This window comes from Coenobita brevimanus, chromosome 24 (genome assembly GCF_032717465.1).
Source record: "Coenobita brevimanus isolate Jiangsu-jjx chromosome 24, ASM3271746v2, whole genome shotgun sequence".
Lineage (NCBI taxonomy): Eukaryota > Metazoa > Arthropoda > Malacostraca > Decapoda > Coenobitidae > Coenobita > Coenobita brevimanus.
In genome coordinates this window covers 23821621-23848479 of record NC_136977.1, presented here as the reverse complement: position 1 = coordinate 23848479, position 26859 = coordinate 23821621, and the positions used below count along the sequence as shown (strand labels likewise).

Below are 26859 nucleotides of genomic sequence, written 5' to 3'. Positions count from 1 at the left end.
CTAATAATACTGCCTGACAGTCCTCTTCTCCAAATATTATCCTCATGGAGTGAACTGCTGCCTCACCTCCTGTCTGCTGCCCTGCACACACTTGGAGGTTGCCAACTGCCTGCTTCACATCATCTTTCACCACCTCCATGATGCATTTTCCTATAATCCGTCTTAAGACTTCACCCACCCCGATGGGCCTGCATCCAGGATTCTTATCAAGAAGGATTAGTCTGCAAGCCGTCAGTGCTTCAATGTTACTGCACTGACTTGAAGCCAGCTTCCTTGCCAGTGAGGCAATGGTGTTACATAGGTCTGTTGCTGCCTCCCCAAACTTGATGTTACTGAGGATTACTCCCCAAGATTTTGCATCCAGGCCTGATGGTCCTTCCCCTCCCTGTGTGTGCATTGTCTTCCGCCACACCATATCTCCAGTTATCCTGTCATATATGATGGGATTGGGAGGAGTGTAGTTGCCGTCAAGCTTTGACTGGGCAATTGCTTGTCGTGCAGTCGGGTGTTTTTTCTTTAGTTGTTGCATTGTTTCATCTGTCAGGTCAAGTACTCCGTTTGGTGATTCAGTTGACAGGGATCTTGTTGCCATCGGATCTTCCCCTGTCTCATCTTGCTGCCAAAAATCCTTGCCACATCGTTGGTATTCTAATTTCTTCTGCCTCAGTTGTTTATTCTCATCTGCAAGGCCCGTGCTTCCTCAAGTAGATTGTCGATTTCACCTATTTTCCATGTTTCAACCCTCCTTTGAATGGCCTTAATATTTTCTGTAATGCTAGCTCTTGGGCGGGTCATGTTGAGGAAGAGATGTGATATTAGTGCAAGGACCTTAAGAGAGAATGAGGCAATGGGTGAGTTATTGTTGTAGTTGGCTATCAGGCGAGTGATTTCCTTGATTATCTCAGTTGTAGCATTGCATTTGGGAGGTTCAAAAAGGTTACTTGATGACCATCCAACTATTTCATTATATGTTGTGTTCACCCAGGTTACTGCATTTTCTCGGGATTTGCCCATCCAGTATGAGGGACGACCTTCTAGCACAGACCTGTGAGGCTGTTCTGCTTCCTCGTTGTTTGTGTCACTACAGTTCTGAGGAGGTATAATACCTGGATGATTCACTCTTTCATGCACTCCTCTATGGTGGTCTTCATCCTGAGTTTCATTTCTATTATAAACTTCATGATGTTCCTCATCCCCAACTTCACTACTATTCACTTCCCCATGGTGATTTAACCCACCCAGCGCTTCCATATCTCTCGCATCTTGGCGTCCATCCCTTTCCCTCGCTTCACCACGGGGTCTTTTACCACCACGCATGTCTGTGTGATCGTGGATATTGTCAGTGACCCCCCCATCAATTTCCATGTCACTAATCTGTCCCCTGCCATGTTGGAAGCGGTCAAGTGCCGCTTCTGGTGGGCTGTGATTCCCTAACACATTCATACAGAAAGGTCCCATCCTACAGTATGTATACAGTGACCTGTTTGTTGCACATGAGCACCTGATACACTTATACTGCCTACTGGAGCACTGACAACAATACTGTGGCATGGCGATGGTGTTTTTATATTGTGGTACAGTATAAATAATAATTATGGTTACTTTTTGTAGTACTCAAATGAAAATTAAGTATAATGTTACTAGAACTACTGTTTTACTATACGAATTTTAAATTTAGATTTGATATAAATGAAGAATGTGCTTGTTTTACTTCTGTTTTTGTAGATAATATGATTAAGTTATGAAGTAGTTTGCTCGTTTTTCTCTAGTTTTGCATATTAGTTAATATCTAATTGTTCTGTCTTATATTAATAATTGACTGAACTGATAATGTTATTTATTTAAAGTTTGATATGAAGTAAAACAACGCTTCTTTGTTTAAGGGTTAAGTAGGTGGCCAATGGGTGTGGTGCAATACTGTGGAGCCTTGTTTATTGGTAATGGGTCTTCAGGCGTTAATTTGTAGGAGTGAGGGTGGTGTATGGCGTAGCGGCAGTGTGTGTGTGTGTGTGTGTGTGTGTGTGTGTGTGTGTGTGTGTGTGTGTGTGTGTGTGTGTGTGTGTGTGTGTGTGTGTGTGTGTGTAGTTTAGTGATATTGGGTCTTCGGACACTATGGTATAGGGGTGAGTGTGGTGTGGTGTGTGGTGTTGGGACAGTGTGTGTGTGCGAGTGTGTGTGTTGGAGTTGTGATGTGTGATGTGTGGTTGTGGTGTGTTGTGGGGGTAAGATGGAGGCACCTTGGTTTACTAAGGCACATTAGCATTAACAAGGTTTGTTTAGTATTTCTTTTGAATATAAGAGAATTTTGAGAGAGTTGAGTAAGTAGTTCTAGTTTGTATTTTTATGGAGTTTACATTAGTCCTATTATATAGATAGTATATTAAAAATATCCTTATTACTATTGTATTTAATAATAATGGTTTATTTAAAATTAGGGTACTATGTTCAAATTTGTTATTTAATTGAAGTTATATTAATTTTATATATTAAAATTAAAGTTTTAATTATTACTGTGCTATTTATTACTATATTATAGATTTATCTACTGTGATTGGTTATATATTTGTACGATGAGATTCTATGTATAATATGTTTAATAGTTATTTAAGAATAGTCTGTGTGTGTCTGTATGTATGATGTGTTTACATTACAGTGTCATCTAAGGTGTGTGTAAGATTCCCTACCTAAATGTTTTTGTATGCCACACTTCTATACCACCTGGCTATGCTGGTGGTATGTATGTACAAGATTGTTGTATAGTTAGCGGTAGTTGTTGTTATATTTAGTGTTTGATACAATGTTTATAAATCGTACTATTAGGTGGTGTGTATGCTAGTGAACAGTGGGTGATATGCAGTGTGTGGTAACAGCTGATGTGTTAGGGAGAGGTATAGGACTACATAATAGATAGATAGATAAATAGATAGATAGAGAGACAGATAGAAGCAGGAAGTCAAATGATGAGAAGGTGTTGTGTTTGCGAGAAGCGAGCAGCGCTAAACATGCTTACACGGAGGAAAGCTGACGACAGTGGCCAGTAAGGAGATGATGCAGTTAGCTGTCAGCAGTCCTCTCGTGAGAAAGGTCTGGTTGCCATGAGGAACATACGTGACACATCCTTACTACACCAGATTTTAGGAAAGAGAGTTTAGAAGGAGACAAGCGACCCTAGAGAGAGGTCGAGACGGAGATTAGCCTTAGAACAGGGAGAGAGAGAGAGATAGCGAGACAGGGAGGTAGCTACCCAGGACTTATACTATTATACCTGTTTAATATTTCCAAGACAAATAAAAATAGTCCTATACTATTCTTTACCTCTCCCGTCACTACATGACATCTGGTGGGGAAACTACTACAAGATATAAAAGCAGCTCGACCACAAGTCTAAAATATACTTCTCTACAAGTAACTACAAAGTCTTTATGACATTTGGTGGCAGCGGTGGGATACGAACCTCGTCTACGAATCAACATTAAATTCCTACAAAATATCAAGATTGAAAAGAACCAACAATATCTGCTCTTGACAGTATTCTCTCCATCATGCCCCCTCCGTCTCCCAGATCATTACGCTGATGCAGAGGTCAAGAGATCACTCGACGCCTTGCAAGTAGCTTAACGACAAACCAGCAAATCTGTGGACATCGTCTCCGAATTAAAAGCAAATTTCTACAAAAGCAACCGAGACTACAAGGTTAGCTTCAGTTCTACAAAGTCTACAGCCATCTACAATCAACTACAGCCATCTACAATCAACTACAATTAACAACTCTACGTCGTCTGTATAATCTTCTACACGCACCTACAAGTAGCGGCAGTCTTCATCCCACAACGAGTAAATCACTAGAGAAAGGACCGAGAAAACTTCCACATAGAATAAAGGGAACAAACAAACGAAGAGTGAGACACGACTCACAACTCATCTTCACTCAAGTTACTCATCGCTACTCATTCACTCACCACAGCTACCAGTGTGGGAAGCCGACGTCACCATGTGCTGAGATGACATCACAACGCGAGTCTGCCATGCCAAGCAACGTGTGACTGACACCAGGCACTTCTCACCCACTACTCATTACTCATTATTAACATAGCTCCTACTCATATTCACTTATTTTCACAGTTAAGTTGGAAATTCGACGTTCTATGTTGAGGTTTGCCTGGGACAGCCGTTAACCACTACAAATACCAGGCCATGGAGTTTCCTGAGTGATATCGTCCATCAACACACCACTAGAATTATCAAGAGATCTTCAATCAAACCTGTATTTTCTTCCGAGATCGACTTTTGTATCGACACACCTCTACGATCTGTATCAAGTGGGTAAAATTATACTTGCTCATTTCTTCTCAGTGCTAAAATTAGCTATATTCAACTTATTTAATCATCTAGTTTGCTAGGACATAAATAAACAAGAGGCGTATTTCATAACATCATATCTTAATGACAGGAATATTTTCGCCACCACCCACGTTAATACCAGATGACACACAAATTGCCACAACATCAGACTCACAATTAAGAGACAGCCCACCCATTGTACAACCCACACCACACGTTATAGATAAGGAAACAAATACGGGAGTTTCGGATGATGAGTGGGAAACCCCTTCAGACGTTGAGAGTATCGACTTTGCAGCTGCCTTGAATACGTATGCCAATATACTTAACAGGGTTCACCGGTCCGGTCATACATATTCTACCATTCCCTCACATAACGATAAACTCGTACAAGTTGAATTAACAGGGCAATCATTAAATATGAATCAAGAACCAAATACTGCTGATCTAAAAACCACACCTCACGTTTTTGTGTATCACGAGGATAAGACTGCCCCAAAATTCTCTGGCACAGAAGAGGATCGCATTGATGTCATTTCATTAATCAGTCAGTGCGAACAAATGTTCATCAAGCGCCACATACTAGATGAACAAGAGAAAATTGCTATTTTTTCATCTTGCATAAGCCAGGAAAGATGTCCAGCAAGCAATTTATTGCGCTCCGATAAGCTACATCGTGCTAGGACATATGATGAATTTAAAACTGAATTTCTGAAGAAATTTTCTGGAGGTATGAACTTCTTGCCAGGTATAATTCCAGAATTACATAAAATTGTAGATCTTGTAAGGGAGCACACTACAAACCATGTGCTCAGTGAAATAACTGCTGATGTCTCCACAATCAAGAGAACCCTATTAGCTACTCTGGAGAATTCTAAGTGGATAACAGATGATGGAAAGATGTCCCCAGACCTCGTCGTGGACATCATTGGTTATGTAGCTGCCTTGTGTAAATTACCTGATAGAACCCTTAAGATCGCCAAAACAATCGCGTACATCCCTGGAATGTGCTTACTAGACTTAATGAACGAGGTAGAGATGCAGTGCAGTAAAGCAGGTGTGGTCGACACACATGCACATTCTGGTAGAATCAGGGTACCTGAGACAGTATCAGCTGTGAAAACATCAACACCGACCCCAAACAGAGAACAAAATCGATCGCGACCTGAAATGAGGCAGCCCAAACAAACAAAGACGCCTAGACCTCGTTCCCACACGCCTTCCTACAGGCAGTTTCATAAGTTTTCGCGCAGCCCGAGCAGGTCTCGCGCCATAAACAACACTTTTTATGGGAAATCACCTCGTAGGTCACAGTCAAGGGATAGGTCCATTCTGTGTCATTACTGTGCAAAACCAGGACACACAAGGTATGAATGCTTTATCAAGGCAAAGAGGATAATCAAAAGACACAAGGATTTGGTCCTTACTGTAGGCATCATAGATACCAAGGGCACTGGACTAGTGATTGCAAAACAGTAGAAAAAATTGTGTCTATGTTCAAATCAGGGGAAGACCAAGTCATGACAAAAAACGAACAAACGTAAAGAAGAACAAGGTTAAACTTCACATAGGAGGCATGTTGGGAAATGAGTGTATCTTGATACCAGCTGTATGTGAGGATCAAAACGTTTCCTTATTTTTAGATACAGGCTCTCCAGTGAACTTAATAACACATGAAGAACTAAATAGAATTCTTAAAAATAAAAAGAAAGTAACTTTTCTGGATGAAGCTGATTTAGAATTAAACACAGTAGATGGTCAAGAGATTACAGTAAAAGGTATGATAAGATTAAATCTCAGTTTCACAGAAACTACAAGACCATTCTCTGCATTGTTCTATATCGTTGAAAACTTAGCAATTAAAGCTCATATGTTACTGGGCTTAAGATCCATGAGAACTGAGAACATAACTATACTCCCACAAATGAATGGAATAGACTTTGATAATGAATTTATAGAGGAAATACTTTCAGAGCCCTCACCGATTGGTAGAAGAGAGCCAAAAAGAATTGGTAATATTAAAGGCTTTAACAAACATACACAAACAGATGAGTGTATAGATCCACTTACACCAGCAACCCCATCCTCCAGAATTAGTGACCCAGATAACAGTACTGATTTATCAATTTTTCCAGCCCATCTCACTAATGATTTGGTTATACCACCTAATTCATACATGAAGGTTACCATAAAGAGCAAATTACGGAATAGTACTGTTCTTGTCTTAGAAGAATTATGTAAAGTAAAAGGATTGTCAGTAGAAAACGCATTATGTCATACGAACGACGAAGGGCTAACTCAGATATTCATTATTAATCACATGAATGGGGAAGTTCAGTTGAAGAAGGGAACTTGCATAGTTAATATTGAAAAATGTTTCGCCCCTGTGAAGGAAATAAATATTGGTGGAGTAACAAGTGAGATCAAATCTACGGATAGAGAAAGAATAAAAGAGAATTTAATTCACTCAGGTGAATTTGACGAAGAAAATGATTTGTTAACCCTGCTGGAAAAACACAGGGACACCGTAGCATTGACCGGAGAACAATTAGGGTGTACTAACTTGATTAATCACATGATTAATGTGCACCCAGAAACACCACCAATTTTCGTGCCAGCTTATCGCATACCACACTCCCAACGTACACTTGCAAATCAGTATGTCGATGAAATGTTAAAGCTTGGAATTATTGAGCCTTCAGTTTCTCCGTGGAACGCTCCCCTTTTCTTTGTGCCCAAGAGAAATGGAGAAATGCGTGCGGTAGTAGATTACCGTAAACTAAATAATCACACAATCCCTGACAGATTTCCCATGCCATTGCTAAGTGATGTTCTACAGAATATTGGTCCTGAGAATAATATATTCTCGACCATCGATCTCCTAAACGGATACTATCAGATTCCGGTATCTCAGGAGTCACGTAAATACACTGCCTTTTCAACAAACAGAGGCCATTATCAATATACAGTACAAGAATGCCAATGGGACTGAGGACAGCCCCCGGTACGTTCCAGCGTCTTATGAATTACGTATTGTCCGGAATTTTAGGACAAGGAATATTTGTTTATCTTGACGATATTATTATCGCAACGAAGAATATTAAGGATCATCTCAGGAAATTAGACTTACTCTTACAAAAGCTTAGTGATGCTGGATTAAAAATTAAACTTTCTAAATGCAAATTTTGCTTTAAGGAAATAAATTTCTTAGGCCACAAATTAAGTTCTGATGGTATTCACACCACTGATGACAAAATACAGGCAGTGAGAGATTTTCCTGAACCCACTACGACTGACGAAGTTAGACAATTTTTAGGTCTGGCTGGGTACTATAGGTCCTTCGTACCACAGTTCTCTCATATAGCCTTCCCTCTATTCCAACTACTCAAAAAAGATGCTGTATTCCAATGGGAAGAAGAACAAAAAAGGGCATTTAACAATCTAAAAATTAAACTAACAAATGCACCTTGTTTAGCATATCCGAATTACACGAAATCATTTCTTATTTGTACAGACGCATCAGTTAAAGGATTAGGGGCTGTACTGATGCAGGAAGATAAAAGAGGAAAGAATCAACCAATTGCATTTGCCAGCAGACAGACAAGAGGTGCAGAGAAAAATTATAGCACTAAAGACTTAGAGGCACTTGCAGTGATTTTTGCATTACAAAAGTTTCGAGATTTGGTATATGGTTACGAAATCCACTTATTCACCGACCATAAACCACTGGTGGGTATGTTTAAAGAAAAACTCCTTTCTGGGAGGAGAGCAAGATGGAAATGTACAGTTGAAAACTACAGTGTACAAATACATTATATACAAGGTAAAATGAATATAGTAGCTGACGCATTATCTAGGAACCCGAACACAATTCAGGTCGCGGCGTTAGATCTCAAAGGAAATATCCCAAACCACGAGGATATCGCAAAGGCACAAAGACTTGACCCAGTATGGTCAAAAGTAATATACAAGTTAGAAAGTGGAGATGACATACAATTACCCAAACTGCATGTCCCACTTGAACAATTCACAATGGTCAATAATACATTATACAAAATTAACTCTAAACAACCAAAACGCCAAAGAAATACTAACCAGTTGGTAGTAACTAATGACATGATACCCCAAGTATTACGAATGATACACGACAGCCCACATGCAGGACACCCTGGAAAGGATAAGACATTCAACCAAGCCCAGCTATTATATTACTGGCCTTCATTACGAAGAGATATAAACAATCATATAGACAGATACGAATCATGTGCGAAACACAAAGGATACCCAATCACACCTGCACCGATGGGTAATTACCCTGTACCACATCAACCATGGGACGTTGTCGCTGTTGATTTACTCAAGATGCCATTATCATACAATAATAACCTATACTTATTCGTAGCAACGGATCATTTTTCCCGTTATGTCATTTTAGCTCCAATTAAAGATAAGACAGCAGAGACAGTAGCAAAGGCAATAACAGATAATGTAATATGTCGCTTTACTACCCCAAAGGTATTAATAAGTGATAATGGAGGAGAATTTAATTCTGAGATCTTACAAGAAATATGTAAACAATACAACATTAAAAAGGTTAACGTTTTGGCCTATCACCCAGCATCGAATGGGTTGGTAGAGAGACAAAATAAAAAGGTATTAGATGTGCTACGACACATTCTCAGTGAAAATTATGCAAGCTGGGATGATTGGATTCCCAGAGTAGAGGCCTCCATTAATGGGTCTATAAATAAATCCATTGGTGACACACCACATTTCATTATATATGGCACAGATAAAAAATTACCATATGAGCTCCTAGAAGGTGACAGCATGCCCATATACAATTACGATGATTACTCTAAACTCCGTTTACGTGAATTCCAGGACATTCACAAAAGAGTGCAAAAACAATTAACGATGTCCAAGGAAGAAATGACGGAGGCATTTAACAAGAAGGCAAAAGATTCACCTATCAGCTTAGGAGACATTGTTTACGGAGTCATTCATACGAGAGACAATAAATTATCCCCTAAATTTGAGGGCCCATACAGAGTAATTAACATAAAGGCAAACAAAGTTTTAATTAAGTCACTTTCAAGTGGCGAGGAAAAACAAGTTCATATTGACCATTTAAAACGAGTTTCAAGGGAATTATCACATAATTATTCAGCCTCGGATACAACCGAACAGGTGAACGTACCTCAAGAAACCAAGCAAGAACACAACAATGATTACAAAAAGAAATTAAGGTCATATACCAAACAATCGAACATAGGTGCAACTATTCCAATGAAATCTACAGTACATCATTTACGAGAATTAAATATCGATTTAAACTCCTTCTATAAATGAAATAACAGCCAACCGTAACGCACATCATCACTGTCATCAACCACAGCTTTATAGGAAATTAATAGATTTTTTTTTTCGGTAGGTTACGATGAAGGGACTTATGCTATGGATTCTCCTATACATAGTAAGAGTATATGCGCACCTAGACCCCAAGCATATAGTACGACAAGGATGCCTCATAGCTCCAACGGCCACGACTACAATCGTCAAGGACGTCATGAGTACTGAAATAAGTCTAGATTACTTGTATGACTTACCTACTTATATAGAAAGACTTGCGACGCCGATGCGAACTCTGGACTTCAAGATAGGGAATTATGTTTCACAATCACATATCACCAAGGAAGTGGATGAAATGGTGAAGTTAGCGAAATGGAAACTAGAACAGGCGAAGTCAACTATGCTCGTCATGATCCAAGATCTCCCATCTTATGGAACAGAGGGGCTGAGCGACATGAACAACATCACACGTACTCGCCAAAAGCGCGGTTTGTTCGATCTGGGCGGCGCAATTCTTGGGAACATCTTTGGATTGGCTACAGAGGATGACCTTAAAGAAATAAACAAAAAATTTAATAAGATAGCTCAGGTACTAACATACCAAGATAAATTCATCACAGGACAGAACTCGGCAATGAAAACAATTGTGAAAAATCTGAAACAAGCAGAAAACGTAGCTCTCGAGAGTATAGATAAAATAAATGACTTGGAGGGTAACGTTACTCTTTTCCAGCACTTCTCCATCATCACAGAACATATTGACACGATTCTACTACAATTAGAGAACACTAGAGATCATTTCAGGGCACTTATGCAAGGAATTTCGAATGCTGGTGATGGCAAGATCACAAATGACTTACTCCCAGTTCATGAGCTACGTCAGATAGTTAGTCAAGGCATACATAAACATAAATTGAAGCCATTGTTCCGCAGTAGGGAATTTATGCAATATTACCCGTACTTGGAAGCAACACTAACACCAACATCAGTGATAGTTCATGTACCATTCATCACGGAAGACCTGTTCACAGTATACCAAATACACCCCTTCCCCTATAGAAACAACAACACTTTAGTCATCATCAACATCAACACAGACACCGAACTCATCATGGTCTCCAAGAGACGAGACACTGTCACTTTCGCAAGTGAGTCAACGATTGAGCGAAAGTGCCGCACATCCTTACATGCTGTTCATCTTTGTCCTGCGTACATTTTCACGTTTCAGCCTACTGATACGGTCCCTTGTGAAATGGCTATCATCAGCAATAACAATATTCATCATCATTGCAACTTCACTTTTGCTCCAGATAAACTTGTACACCATCAACGCATTGGACACTCGCAGTTTTTTTATTTCCCTCATAACACATCAGTTTACATAGTCTGTCCAGATATACCACCATCTCATACATCAGCCTCAGGATTATACATAGCACCAGACTACTGTGCGGTATTTACACCAGCCATGTCTACTTTTTCCACCATCAATCACTACGCCATTATCAACCATACACACAAACATTTCCACCCACTGCCTGATATGAACTTAAACATGAGCACAAGTATTAAGCTGACTTCACCTAAGTTTGAAACTATGCAGCTGATCAATGAAACAATGAAGCCCTGGGAAGATTTGAGTTTGAGTATGTTCAACCCATATTATGTGTATAGCCAAGCACCTTCTGTCTTTATAATTATCTGCATTGTAGTTGCAATATTGCTGTTGGCCATGCACAGAATGCATGCAAGAATTGCTAATTTGGAGTCATTGTTTAGTGGGGGGAGAGTTAACATCACAGTTAACCACCCTGAATGAAGTGTATATATTTTGTATATAGTATTAATTATATATTAAAAAAAAAAATAATAATAATAATAATAATAATAACACAAAGAAGAATGACCCATATATGACAGACCAGTACCATTATCTTTGAATGAAATGTTAATAACTCTTACAATAATCTTAATTTTAAACTATTTTTATTCTTGCATGTATGCATTTCACTATAATAACCCAAGTACATACTGTATTACAGTTAAATAATTCACTTTAATGCATTTATTCCAATATGTATTCAACTTATTTAAAATGTAATATTACTGAATAATCACTATTTACTATGAATAATATATGTATACAATATTCATACAATTATGTTACTTTACAATATTATGTATTTCACTTAATTAGCTTATAAGTTCATTATAATGTGTATGTAGTATGTATTAATATATTATAACTATTAAATGTCGATGGTACGCCATTTTCGCGCGGCCGAGCAAATATAGGACTACATAATAGATAGATAGATAAATAGATAGATAGAGAGACAGATAGAAGCAGGAAGTCAAATGATGAGAAGGTGTTGTGTTTGCGAGAAGCGAGCAGCGCTAAACATGCTTACACGGAGGAAAGCTGACGACAGCGGCCAGTAAGGAGATGATGCAGTTAGCTGTCAGCAGTCCTCTCGTGAGAAAGGTCTGGTTGCCATGAGGAACATACGTGACACATCCTTACTACACCAGATTTTAGGAAAGAGAGTTTAGAAGGAGACAAGCGACCCTAGAGAGAGGTCGAGACGGAGATTAGCCTTAGAACAGGGAGAGAGAGAGAGATAGCGAGACAGGGAGGTAGCTACCCAGGACTTATACTATTATACCTGTTTAATATTTCCAAGACAAATAAAAATAGTCCTATACTATTCTTTACCTCTCCCGTCACTACATGACATCTGGTGGGGAAACTACTACAAGATATAAAAGCCGCTCGACCACAAGTCTAAAATATACTTCTCTACAAGTAACTACAAAGTCTTTATGACAGAGGGAGCTAATGCTCCAAGGATAATGGAGTGAGCAAGAGGTGTGTGACAGGCATCCCACGTCTCATTGTTATTTGTGAACAAAGGTAATAACTGAAAAATGGGCTTCAGAGAGGTACTTATTTTTTAAGTGAGGGTGGCGATACTTATATTCTGGGTGTGTGGGACAGCGCACATGTGGTGGCGGATGTCACGGGGTTTTTGAGAGTATACAATATTAAAGAATAATGTTCAATAATACTTGAGAACAGGACAAAGAACTGACTTGTGAAAATCAAGCAATGATTACACTACGCTGGCTTACTTTGCCGATTCTCTAAGGACGAGAATTTATAAACTTTCTCAACAGTACACAGCAGAGATTAATTACTCGCACGTGCTGTTTATTGGTACTGTTAGCCTCTGGAGAAAGTGACTCCACCTCTGACAATCAATATCTAATGCTAAGATAAACAGGTTCTTGCTGGTGCATTAAGACGTGTCAGTGGTTAATGAATGATGTCAAACACTCATTATGGATAACCTGACAGAGTGAACCCATTTATGCTGATGTGGCGTGTGTACTATCAAGAATGATTATATTTGGCGTGATTGTTATTGATTTTGTTTGATAGAGTTTAGGAGGGAACAGTGGTAGATTATAGGAGCAAACAGTACACCGACTATTGTTCAACTTAGTAGAGGAATCGCTAGGATTTTGGACAAACATACGGGCAGTCATGGTGCTGATCCAGCTTATAACTTACGATTTTGTCAGTAATGTGATGTACTTTATGCTCGTTTTACTTTAACTTGGTCTATAATTGCCCTCTTCCCATCGAGAATGCCGAGCTGTAACAATAGAATAATCGTAGAACATGATGTTAGTCAGGAAGAAGTGCCATGGAAAGAATGTAAAATCGTAGTATCGTCCTTTTCCTTCACTGACCTACGTGATATAAGCTGCAAAAGAACGAAAATCTTGACCAAGTTAAAGTGAGACGAGTACAGTATCGAACAGTTCCCTGCAAGCCGGTGATTAGTTTGCTAAACCCTTCAGTAATGCATCTTATTTACCTTGATATTACTTTCCCCACACGACTATAAAGCTTAGGAGAGACACTGGGTGAGGGAAGGGTTAGAATCAAGTCCCACTAACCATACAGGTATTTTCCAACAGAGGCTCATCGTAAGTTAAGAAAAAAAAAAAAGTCTTGCTACCTATAGTAGGACTCGCCTAAGTTTGCGGCTGTGGTGTGGCCTGCACCTATGTACAGTGTTGCCACGTTTTCTATACCGTTATCTCTCTCTCTCTCTCTCTCTCTCTCTCTCTCTCTCTCTCCTGGCGGGAGATGTGAGCCACCCTGAGTACTTTTGATTATTTTATAAATTGTTTATAATTGTGCTTTCATTTGTTAATTTGGTTTTGTTATATTTAGTGATATTTATCATTTTTTGTATACGGCGACAGATGACCCGTTATTGCAGTACCATGATTGATTTTCATTCATTCATTCTCTTTCCCCTTCTTCCATCTCTCTCTCAGCCTGACAATGCCTCCACCACCACCACCCCCCGTCTCTCTCTCTCTCTCTCTCTCTCTCTCTCTTTTATTGCAAGAGACATTTTGGATATTTTATTTTACATAATATTGTATATATTGTAAATTTGACATCATTTCCACACCACCCCTGAGATCAAGGCCACCGACTGGGTGTGGAAGTGTTGCCGCTCGCGAGTGAATAATGTTTTTTTTTTTTTACTTCGGTATTGGCATATGCCTACTATTTTGTCCTACATATTAGCTTATGATTATAAATGTGATTATTCCTCGCCCTTAAAATTACGGTAAAAGCCAGTAAATGTGAGCATTTTTCCCTAGCAACACCTGTACAAGCTAGGCTTGGGTCTACAGAGGGGTACGTACTTTACCTTAGGCCAGACTGGGTGTGTCAGTGTTGCCACTCACAAGAATTATATGAATTGTTTCTTTTACTTTGGATATTGGCATATTTCTTCTTTTTTCAGGCTCATTCTCTTATATCCATAACTGTGATATTATTACCCACCCTAAAACTAGGCTAAAAAACATTAAAAGTGACTACAATTTCTTTTAGCAACACTGTACAATATGTATGCCATGTTTCTGTGTTACTGTATAAATATTTTATGCATAATAAGACTGCTGTTAGTTCATCCATCAAAATACACAAGTGTAAGTTTTATTCATCTGAATTTATCGTATTTGTGTTGCCTTGTACATAAATAGCTTCCGTTTCACATCGCAAGTTGGGGAAACGTGGCATCATTGTACACAGGTCCGGGCCACACCACAGCCGCAAACTTAGGCGAGTCCTACTATAGGTCCAAATTTTAAAATACGTTCCCTGGCTGAAGTGGCTGAGATACATAAAATCGTCTTGTCTCAGCCAGAATAACACCCAGAAGAAGAGTTTACTGATATGGCTTTCCCTTTCACTTTCCCTTGGCTGAGTAAAGTTGTCCAGTATTAGCCAACACAAAATTCCAAAGTGTGAGTCAGCCACTGGACGGGGTAACAATGTAATCTTAGGACAGCTGTGCGGAGGGTGAGGTGGGGGAGGGGAAAACAGGACACGCACGCACGGGCGTACGCACGATCCCACCCACCAAAGCACGCACGCATGCACGCACGCGCGCTCGCACACACACACACACACACACACACACACACACACACACACACACACACACACACACACACACAGGGGGAGAGAGATTGTTGTAACGATGCTTAGGGTCAAGAGTCATCCAAAGCCTCTCTCTCTCTCTCTCTCTCTCTCTCTCTCTCTCTCTCTCTCTCTCTCTCTCTCTCTCTCTCGTTTTATTCTTGCCACTACACGGCATTTTACTTGGTAAAGGAAAGTGTCTAAGTAATGAAAAAAAATTGTCTAAACACCAGCTCGAAAAATCTCTCCTAAACAAAAACAAACAAACAAAAATCTGATGGTAGTAAAAATAAACCAACAGTAGAAAAATGTTAAGCTCTTCAGTTGGATGGTACAGTCAAAGACAAAAGTCGTGTCGCGGTTTTGTCCGAAGATTAAGTGCAACACTTGAAACGTTATGAAAGATCTACCACAGTTACATGTTCGTGGTTGGCTAGCCTGACTTCGTCAAGCTTCATATCTGCTGCTGATGGGATGACGGTATGAATGAACCCATAAAATTCCGAAGACTTAACATCAACTCGCAAGAATTGCTGATTCCGAACTTCGTATGAGAGATGAAATGCCAACGGTTAGGCGATGATCGCCTGACATTTCATCTTACATCTTACCACAACACGTCTAGCAGACCTGCTATACCATGGTATGGGGAGGTCAAGCAACATTCATCCAACTAACAGGAATATGAGAGGTGGCATGATCTTCCTTTATTTACGGGAAATGAATCCTGAACGAAAGCTCAAACATTTGGTACAGGCATAACCATAGAAAGGTGGATTAGGATTTCAGAAGGAAGGCACAACGGAGAACCGTCATCATTCAGGTCGTCCTCGTTTTACCACAACACTATAGGACGAGGAAATAATCACAACGATCGAAGCAGCACCCGCAAGCAGTGCTCACGCCTTAAGAAACGAAGTGCACCTAGAATGAAGCACACGAACAGTTGTGTGTAAACTTCGGTCGTCTGGTTTATGTGTTCGAACTCGTCCGTGGGATTCAGTTTGACAGCCACTCTAAAAGAAAAAAAATCATTTATAACAGAATAACTGTTCTCATGTGTTGAATACTACAGTATAGTGAATTTTGTTTTACAACACTTAAATAATGTCCCAGGACATAATTATCAACTTTATTAGTTAATTTACAGTTAATAAAGATGGAGAACTGACTTCCGAACACCTATTAAGCTAACTGACTTATAACGATAATGTTGGCATAAAAAAAGATGACAAACTCTTCATCAATACTAAATAAAAACAGCAGTCAGAAAGATTTAACAATTACGTAGTTTAGTTTCGGTATGTTACAAAAAAATTATATGCTGGCGTCCACAGGCTGGTCACCTGGAGCAAATGGCAACTCAAGTCAGTGCTACCAACCGATCGTTCGACACAGAGCAGACCGCTCCAAAACTATAGTCTTTCAGCAGATATTATCATCAAATTTCACGACACGACTTTTGTCTTTGACTGTACATTATTTCATTTTTCCTGTCTCAGACGGTTTTTGTCATCTTCGGACAGACTTCTGGAATTAGTAGGGGGTTTGATATACAACCCTAAAGAACCCCTTCACGTCAGAAGATAATCCCAAAGATGAATAAAATCGTCTGACGGTAGCAAGAATACTTTTTAAAAGACGCCATTTTTCCTCCAAAGCGTTGAATATTAAAAGTGATCTGACTCGTAAGAACTCTTGCCGGGACGGGAAAAAAAAATAATAATAATTCAGCCCAAATACGGCATTCTAATAACTCCTGATGATTTTATACTGGATAAACTTCTCGAAATGAAGGGGTTGCACTCAGCTTTGATTAACTCTTTTACTGCTACAGGCTATGCTTCATGTAGTAAAATCGTCTGGTAATAAAATGTAGTGTGTTGCAAGTACTGTAGTAGTGCTAGGCTAGGCCTTTGGGAACGGACTGCTAAACCTATGCCGAGGTTGGACGCAAGAAAAAAATAAATTGTGAAAAATATTTAATAGTTCTGGTAAACAAATCGGGGCCCTCTTTCTGGACACCAAAATGTGAAAAATATTTAATGTATACATGTCGGTATCCATGTCGGGCACCGCTATGTAAGAAATTTCTGGTAAACAACTCGTAGGTCGTTACTCTTCCATAAAGTTGTCTTTAAGTAAATCAAACAAGTCTCATAGAGTTAGGTGAAACGTAACTTAACCTTAACTCACCTACAATAACTATTTCTCTTCTATCTTATAGCTAATCCCCCCTTGAATTGGCCAATTAGTAAAGGTTACTTAGCTAGTGAAGAGGGAGTGATCGATAACCGATGACGATGAGGCTGCTTAGTGTCATTGCTTGAGCAAGCAAGCGTCCTTAAGGTGCGTATGTACAACCGTGCTAGCTTGAGAAAGACTAGGAACAGAGTGTTAACTCCACAAGGTCTGGGAGCAGAGTGAGTGAACGCGGCAAGCCCCAAGTTCCCAACTCTTCATCGAATTGTGGGTTGTCAACTGTTATTTAATTACAGTACTAAATACAGTTAGATTACATCATAAGATGTACAGGGCGAATCTAACAAATTAATCTTAGTTTTACTTAAACTAAAGTTAGACCAAATATTCCCTTAAACTGTGTAAATATCTTAATTCCACATCTGCTTAACACGAGAATCTTTCCCTACTCGCCACGTCACCTAACGCGCAGACGCAGTTTAGGTCAGTGGAAAATTCCATATAATTACATGTATTTACAATGTATAGATGTCCACGAGGGTTAAACGCAGTAGCATTTAATTTATCAATAACAAGAATTATTAAAGAGAACGTAATTTCTGGGTTATAAAAACCGTTTGAACAAATAACAATGGTCTCAAGTTTTCCTCTGCCTTTAACCAGGGATAACTATGATAAAAGCAGAGAGCGCAACTGCTCTGGGGAGAAATATTTCCCACATAAATAAACTACAGAAATATATCATAGTGGTTACCTCTTCAGGCCGATGACGTATTTCCCGGTTTGTAATCGCCAGACAGGTTCACTGAGTCCAGGAAAGACTTCTGCCGGTAGTAAGGAAGGGATGATGAAAGTTAGACCTGACACTTCCAGTTCGAAATGTCTTTTAACTGCATAAAATCGTATGGTGGTGGCAAAAAGTAAAAACAGCCTAACTTGTATAGTTTCCTCTGGCTCTGAGAAATTAACTGCATGATTAGTAGTTTACTAAATACCCTGTGCTACACATCAGTCACCCTTAACTTAAGTAGCATAACTTTTAGCTTGCAGGAATAAATCGGTAGAAAACATAACAGTATTGAGTGTTAAATCATAAAAATTGATCAAGTTTGAACAGTCTCGTGCCGCGATAAGAAAATTAGCTGCATGGTTAGTCAAGTGTGAGCAAATACCCTTTTTTGTCTCTGTTTTTCGTATATGCTGGGCGGGTCGTAAACTGAAATGAGAGTCCATTTTATTCATGCGATATATGCATCATATTCGCAACGCAAGCAACAAGGCTGCATCCGCTCTGAAACTGCTTTGGGGAAAGGGAAAATCCTGTACTTATGCATTTTTTTTATTCGGTATTAAAATTTATCATTGTTATTGTTACTTTTATCATTTTCATCATCATTGTCATCGTCATCATCATCTTCATCACTACCATCATCATCATTATCATCATTGTCATTGTTACTTTTATCATTTTCATCATCATCGTCATCATCATCTTCATCACTATCATCATCATCATTATCATCATTGTCATTGTTACTTTTATCATTTTCATCATCATTGTCATCGCCATCATCATCGTCACCGTCATCATCATCGTCACCGTCATCATCATCATCCTAACCTACTTTCTCATATGATAATTAACCTTGACACATGTGGCCATATACTTTACTCTTTACCCAGAACAACCTTGGACACACAGATGCTTATCATGAGTCACACCTGGCTCACGAATGGCACCTGCAGGTCGTGATAAGTGTACAGAGAAGGGGGGAAAGTGTTAAGAAAAAGTGCGTTCTGTAGTCAAGGATGAAAATTTGCTTAATATTTCAATCTGGCATCTAGGTTTCCTCGGCTGGCCAATATTCCTGAGCCGAGAGAGGCTTGGTGTGTTTTTCTGTCCATAAATGATAGTTTTCATTAATGTCATATAGGAGAGTGACGGATATGTCTGAAGTGTGAAGTAGACGAATCGGAACTTGTGCCTCCGACTCTACATTTATGATTCGCTTCCAGTACACAGAGGCGATTACATGACTATATGAGCGTGTATAGGAGTGTTGTGTGCTGTTCGATAAAGTGGATCGCTGCAGAGGAAGAGCAGATACCCATCTCGGAGATTCGACCCTTTCACGATGTAGCATCGGGCATGGGAGGCCTGCAAACACCTCATTATGAATTCAACTTTAATAATGCACTTGAATGATCTTTTGCAATTACTTGTATTTTAGTAAAATGGACAGTGCTTGCAAAACTGAGAGAGAAGTAACCCATAAGAAAAGAGAATGATTGCTGTAAGCGGATAGGGTCATGCTACATGATGCTACTCGCCACTGAGAGTTCTCCCGAGGTCCAGAGGTTAAGAAACTACCTTGATTACTGTGCCATATATAGAATCAAACTGGCAAGGAAGAGATATTGAATTTCCAGCGTCAACCCACGAGATTACGACCCTGTGCAACATTACAACCTGTGCAACAATATCAACATAAGATTGAAAAATTTAAGAGACATTAAAGGACCCCACAACCGCTGGGAAATGATCAAGCAGAGGGCATAAGTAGAAGATTTAAGCACAGGGAGAAACAGCTCATCAGGGGAGAGGTGAAGTGGCACACTGGAGAGAGGGAAGGGTAGAATTGTGAGGCGGGAGGCTGGGCGTGGTGTGTTACGTGTGTAGGCGGTCAGTTTGGTGGAAGAGCTGGTTGAGAGAGGATGTACGCTTTTCTCCTCCATCCGATCACACCACACTTGGACTCTGTTTTCACCCCGTCCGCTCTTGGATAAATTTTGAACTCTTGGTGCATTTGTTTGTTACAGTATACACCTCAGAACTTTGAGCGTATCTAGCATTTAATTTTGCATTCTTAGTCATACAGTACCGATTTAATATTGAATTTTAGACTCATAAAACCGCACGTGGTTAATCTTATTTTATATTTGTCTGTCGACTCTAAGCACATCTGATATTTACATGGTGAATCCAGCACTTACTTCTGAACTCTTAGCCACGTGGATATTAAACTTCGTGCCTTATCAGATTAATGCGGTGCAAGGAATGGGTTAGCCACTTGGAAGTGATGCATGTATTTTCTCCAGCATGACCTTCTAAGGGACGCAGATTCCTTATGGAGGAAAGAAATTCCAGAAAAAGAATAGATGTCTCCATTGACTAAAGTGCTGTTTATTTTGAAGGTACTGATAGCAATTGCGTCTAAATATAGTGAGATACCAGTTGAGTTTAAAGACAAGTGAGACACCAGAAAAAATTTAAAGAATGTGGTACCAGTACTGATATATCGATAAGTAGAGGCTGGTGAAGGAGCAGCAACGTAACAATGATTCCGTCAAAGAGGCCACGGATGGAGTGCCTAGACGGAGGTACAACCACCTTGCTGGCTGGTGATGCAGTGGACAGTAACAACAACCGAAGTGACACCTGCGGGACGACTTCTGGTAACAGGAAGAGCGACCATTACGACAGCAAACACAACGGCAACACACACCATGAAAGCGACCACCACGACGGCAAGCATCACCAAAGCCATCTTTGCGACAGCAAACACCAGGACAGGGATCACCAGGGCAGAAAGCATCAAGGTCAGGGTCGGGTGGGCGTGGGCTGTAGGCGGCCAAGGGTGTGTGCTGTCAAGTACCAGCTGAGGCCCAGGTCACTTAAGGCGCGTTACTTGCGTGACCCTGACTGGAGCCTGCAGGATGCCTTGGATCATAAGCCGCGTACACCGCCGTTGTCCAGGTACCGCAGGAAGACTGCTAACTCCCGCGAGAGATATCGTATGCGGCAGATCAACAATGCCTTCGAGAATCTGCGTGGCATGCTGCCCTGGTGGGTGTGCCAGCGCCGGGCGGCCACCGACATGACCAAGATCGCCACCCTGAGGCTGGCCTCAGCCTATATCAGGTCCCTGCAGGACATTCTGGACGGCAACGCCCCCCAGGACACCTGCGGCTGGGTCCTCTCCAGCATCTTTGGTGAGGAACGCAAGTCCCAACAACTAGAGGTCACCCATGTCGATGCTGATGGCGTCCCCAGTAAGGCGAAGCCGCAGCCGCAGCAGCAGCAGCAGCAGCAGCAGCAGCAGGTGGCCCAGGACACGGACCTGTTCACGCTGCTATGCGGCGCCAGGGAGGCCATACCACTGGACGACCTAGATACGTTTTCTGCGGGCCCGTCAGACTCGCTCACCGACCCTGTTAAGCTGTTCATCAACTGTGACCCGGACATCCCATGGCAGCAGCAGCAGCAACAACAAACGCTCGTCACTTGACACCCCCTTACATACTATACACGCACACATACACACACTCACAAGCACACTTGAACCGTGTTTGCTTATCAGACAGTGGTTAGGTGGAGAAAAATTATCATGACTGATGTAGTGGTTATGACACAGACAGTGGAGTAGGAGTACAGTACCTGACAGTGTTCATTTTCTCAACTGTGTTAATGGACCATTCATTATTTTTCTTATCGTCATCATCAAAACCCTTCTAACTCAATTTCCCACTAATGTAATGAATTAGAATACAGAAACAGAAATAAGAAATTATGTGTACAGTACAATCTCGTTCATAAGTAGCGATACACAACTGCTCGTATTATCAACTGTAGTGTCCACTGCTGATGAGATACGGAGCGATTTCAGTTACTGCCTGGTGCACTGATCATCACTGCACCAGGCAGTAACAGAAATAGTGCCACATCTCACGTGCAGTGGACCTTACGTAGGACTAAACGGGTTGATGTGTATCCCTTATTATGAACGCGGCTCTCCTTCTCAGTGTCATGGTGTTTATTTTTCTAGGAATCATGTGTTATATATCTGAAATTAAATGTATGGCCATATTCTCAACACGGAGATATAAGGCAGATTTATGGAAGACCCAAATTCTGGCAGTCATTACGCATGTTGTGGATATTACATGTGTTTAGTCCACCTGCCACACTATAGAGCGCATTTATCATCGAGGTAGTGAAGTCAAACAGTTTCCTCTCATCTCAGACTTCACAAATGGCTCTTAGAAATTAGAGGCTTACTTACATCATACTGTATTACAGCTTATAAAAAAATGATATATCTTAAATCTTTTCGTTATGCTAATTACAACGTGGTTTTATTTTGGTTAAGAAGAACTTGTCTCATTAAGGGCGATAAAAATGATCTAATCCCTTCATATTGAGATATCTTTATCAGAGCAAAAGTGTGCCTGGCGTAAGGAACAATAAAAAAAGAATAAAGGAGGACCAAACGTGAGGTTAGTTGATGTGGTCTGTTTGCTTCAGTGAACGTACAGTAGGCTACAGCTGCAGTCAATAATCCCTTTACACGTCTGAAATCCCGAAATAATGGAGAGATTACAACCCGTCCATCCCGTTTAAGTATTGTTAGTTAATCCAAGATCTCATTAGGCTTTGACACGGTTTTGAGGCAGTGCAAACGAACTAAAGACAGCAACTGAACATATTTCTCCTGCTGGCTTTTGTGATACTTGTTTCTATTTGTAAATGTTTATGCAGAACATATATTATATTTTATGGTAGCGTAACATGAATTAGAGGAGTACTGCTCTTGTGTTAAATATATTTTCACTGTAGTTAGGGTAAGAACAATCCTAACAAATTCACTGACGTCTTAGGTTACAGTGTCATCCGTATTCTCGTAAGTTAAGGAGGCTTCCTGGCACCTTTAACTTTATTTCCTTATCTATACTCTTTTTTTCATCGAGGCGAAGATGCACTTGACAGGTTGGTGATGATTGGCTGAAAGCATCAATACTTCATAGTCTCTTTCCTTGTTAGCGTTATTAATTAACAACATATATCTGAGGGGGAAATTTGGGTTAGTAAATGTCATACAGACATGTTTTGCATTCAGCCAGTCATCACCAACCTGTCAAGTGCCTCTTCGCCTCAATAAAAAAAACTGAGTATAGTTCGTCAATATTTCCTTATATATGCAATCAGTGTTGATAAAGTACTGATAAATATAGCATACACGAGAATAAAAACATAAAATATTTAAATCGTATAGGACGTAATGCTAGAAAACCTGCCAGGGTGACGAGAATTTGGTCCCCGTGTTTTCCATGAGTACCGGTATGTAATTTTATACTATTGAGGTATAATTAGGTATATATATTAAGAGTATATTAATTTGTGATGTGAAGAATGTTCCTGTACAAGAAAATGGTTTGCCCAATTACTTATGTAAGCCGAGGGTTTGCGTCGGCCTTAAGTCTATCTGTGTGTGTGCGAAAAGTCTTTTCACCTTAACCTGGCCCAGATTTTCTTCCTTTGCGGTTTATTTCACGTGGTTTTGTGGTTGGATTCAGACAGTACTATGATTGTAGATCATTTTCTTAGCACTTCTTAGTGATTAGCGCCATGTTCTAGTGTTAATATGCTTTTGCATCTCAGCCTTCAAGATTGATGGTTGACAATTTTAGGCCAGGTTAGAGTGAAAGAAGTATAGTTAACTACGTCAAAAGTAAGTCTAGTCATGATATTCTATGTGCCATATTGTTAACACTTCCAGACTTGTGCCTTGGGTGTTGTAGTTCCTGGGTTAGAGATGGTGGTTGTGGTTGTGATTGTTCAGCCATCTCACCGTAAGAGGCCTCCCATAACTCTGACTTCATAAAGTTTCTCTACAAAATTAAAAGAAATGTGAAGTTACAATGTAGCGATGATGGATTAATTTGTGAAGCAGTTGTTAGGTAGGTCTGTACATGGCAGAGGTGGTGTATAGGGTTAAATGGGGATTTGTGTCATGGTAGGGGCAGGAGTCTGTGTGTGTGTGTGTGTGTGTGTGTGTGTGTGTGTGTGTGTGTGTGTGTGTGTGTGTGTGTGTGTTTTGCCTAGAGTACCTCATCTCACCACTCCTGCCTTTATATTCAACTCTCTTCGCCAATATCTCATCTCCTGTCGTACTTAATTCTACATCCATTTAGCAAGATTATTTCTTCACTGCCTCTGTTTCTTTTTGCTTATCGTTTATATTTCCTGCCTTGTATCTGAGGTTTTTGGTTTCTTTTTGTTCTCTACCGTTTTCTCCGTTAGTAGTTAAGATAGTTTTCATTTTCACTTTGCTTCAGTCTGATATTGCCATGGAAACGTTCATCCATTTCCCCTCGTTCCATTGCCTACCAGTAAATTTGAGCTTCATGGCCTCAGTTGCTCCCTTCTCTTGCTTCAAAAATCATTACGTCGCTTGTCCTCCACGTCATTCTCGTAGAGAATGTTCATCAATTCGTCTGTCTTCATCTAGATCACCCTCTTATCCACTGAACGCGCCTCTTATTTTACCTCTTACTAACCCCAATACTATTCCCACTGTCCGTCCCGCCGAAGCGAGGTTCTCCTTTGGGCTCCAGTAATCTCATTCACGTCCCTCATGCTTCATCTGTTATTATTATTATTTTTTTTTCACAAAGTTATGTTATTGACTGCTTAACTCAACACTATGGCGTGTGACGTGAGTTGTCGCACAGTAGATTCTCTGTTTCGTCATCATCATCATCATCATTGTTTATTATCGTCGTTTCATCATTTTATTTTTTTACATAGGGTGGTAAGAATCTCCTGTAGAAGTCACAGAAGGAAAATTGGTGTGAACAAGGAGGTCCCTAAAGAACATCCCGTGATGCCTCCATTCACTCCTCCAATTATCCTTCAAAATACTGTACATTTTCTTCTATTTAAATTATAGGCTGTGTGATTTCTTGTTAAAGCCTTTTATTGGTGTATTATTTATTTTCTTACATGCATCCATGGAGATACATGTAGCTCTGTTGTATATTTCATGTCATTTAGTTGTTATAGGTCTATCGAGAATATATTATCACAAGTATTTATTGTAATTTATTCACCCATATATTAGAGATTTAATATGAACTTATTTCGATATTTTACATGTATTCAAAGCCATATTTTCCTCGGTAGGCTGCCTAGTATCTTTTCCTTGATAATTTATTTTTGTAAGTTGTCCTTCAATATTCCCTTGCATGCTATTGATCCAGACAATTTCGATATCAACACTTGGAGGCCGGAGGGATTCTCTGTTGTTAGTAAAATAGTCTGGCTCAGGATAATAATAAGCCGTCAGCGGTCGCTTGAAAATTATAAAGATACAAATCTTCTTTCCCGTACCTTACCTTCATACTCAATGCTCATCACACTTCAACCTCACTTCCGTCTGAGTCCCTATAATTCTATTTCGCTCTCTTCTGTTCCTCTTACGTTTGAGTTACTTTGATGGTAATAAAAGAGTCGAATGTTTTTTTTGTTTTTCATTTCCTCTAGCTAATCGTATGTTTTTACTTTCCATGGTGAATGCTAGGTTATGGAAAATTTTAGATGTCTTTACGAGGTCAGCGTCCAAGGTCAGCAGTGATAATTTGTTAAATACAACCGTGACTGGCATGGAAAGGCCCGAAGATTGTGTGGTTTGCCGCCAAGTTTGAAGGAAAAGGGTGGACGGGGGAAGAATTAGATGGTGGGGAAGTGAATTTCAGGGGGGGGGGAGAAGAAGTGTCGGAATTTAATATAGTTCGGATATATTACATGGGCTGAGGGCAGTCTGTGCACAGTATTCGCAAAGAAGGGGGAATGCCTTGTTATTATTATTATTAACATTATTATTATTATATTCTTTTTTGTGGTAGGTGGGAGCGCTCACCATCCACTCACTCGATGTAGTGCTGCTCTCGGGTGTCTGTCCTTTCCTCTCCTCCATCCTTCTTTCCTTCCATCCTCTTCTGTCTTACTTTCCTTCATTCTTTCCTCGTCCTTCTGCCTACGGGTGACTTCACACTCCTTCTTCTGTCTTTCTTTCCTTCATTCTCTCCTCTTCCTTCTGCCTGTGGGTAACTCTACACTGAGTGACAAGCCAAATGATTTCCTGTACACCAGGATACCATTTACTACGCTGGGTGGGAACCATATAACCAGATTTTGGCGCCTGATGGTTTAGTGGGTAATTATTGCACTCCAATCGGATTGAGCTGGTGAAGGTTTATATCCAAGGAGTGGTTGGGGATTATTTCTCACGTAGTGCCACTCAGGGATGAGTGAGGCTGGTCACTCTCATCTTAAATGTCAGGATCAACTGCCTAGCCCCGACCTCCTACGCTCCTCATGGGGCAACGTATTGGATGATGGATGGATGGATGGATTATTATTATCATTATCATTATTATTATTATTATTATTATTATTATTATTACTATTATTATTATTATTATTATTATTATTATTACTATTATTATTATTATTATTATTATTATTACTGAGAGAGAGAGAGAGAGAGAGAGAGAGAGAGAGAGAGAGAGAGAGAGAGAGAGAGAGAGAGGGAGAGAGTCTGCATGTATTCAGTGTATTTTTTAATAGTCATTTTTACAATCTGTCTCAGTGACCCATATCCGTATGA

General features: G+C 40.0%; 1 protein-coding gene across 1 annotated transcript; it reads left to right on the top strand.

Annotated features, from left to right (window-relative positions):
* The first annotated feature begins 20748 nt into the window (after positions 1–20748).
* Positions 20749–21699, top strand: LOC145393324 (uncharacterized). Its single transcript, XM_080267429.1, has one exon. It carries the CDS (start codon positions 20749–20751, stop codon positions 21697–21699), a length of 951 nt encoding a protein of 316 aa, XP_080123555.1.
* The last annotated feature ends 5160 nt before the right edge of the window (positions 21700–26859 follow it).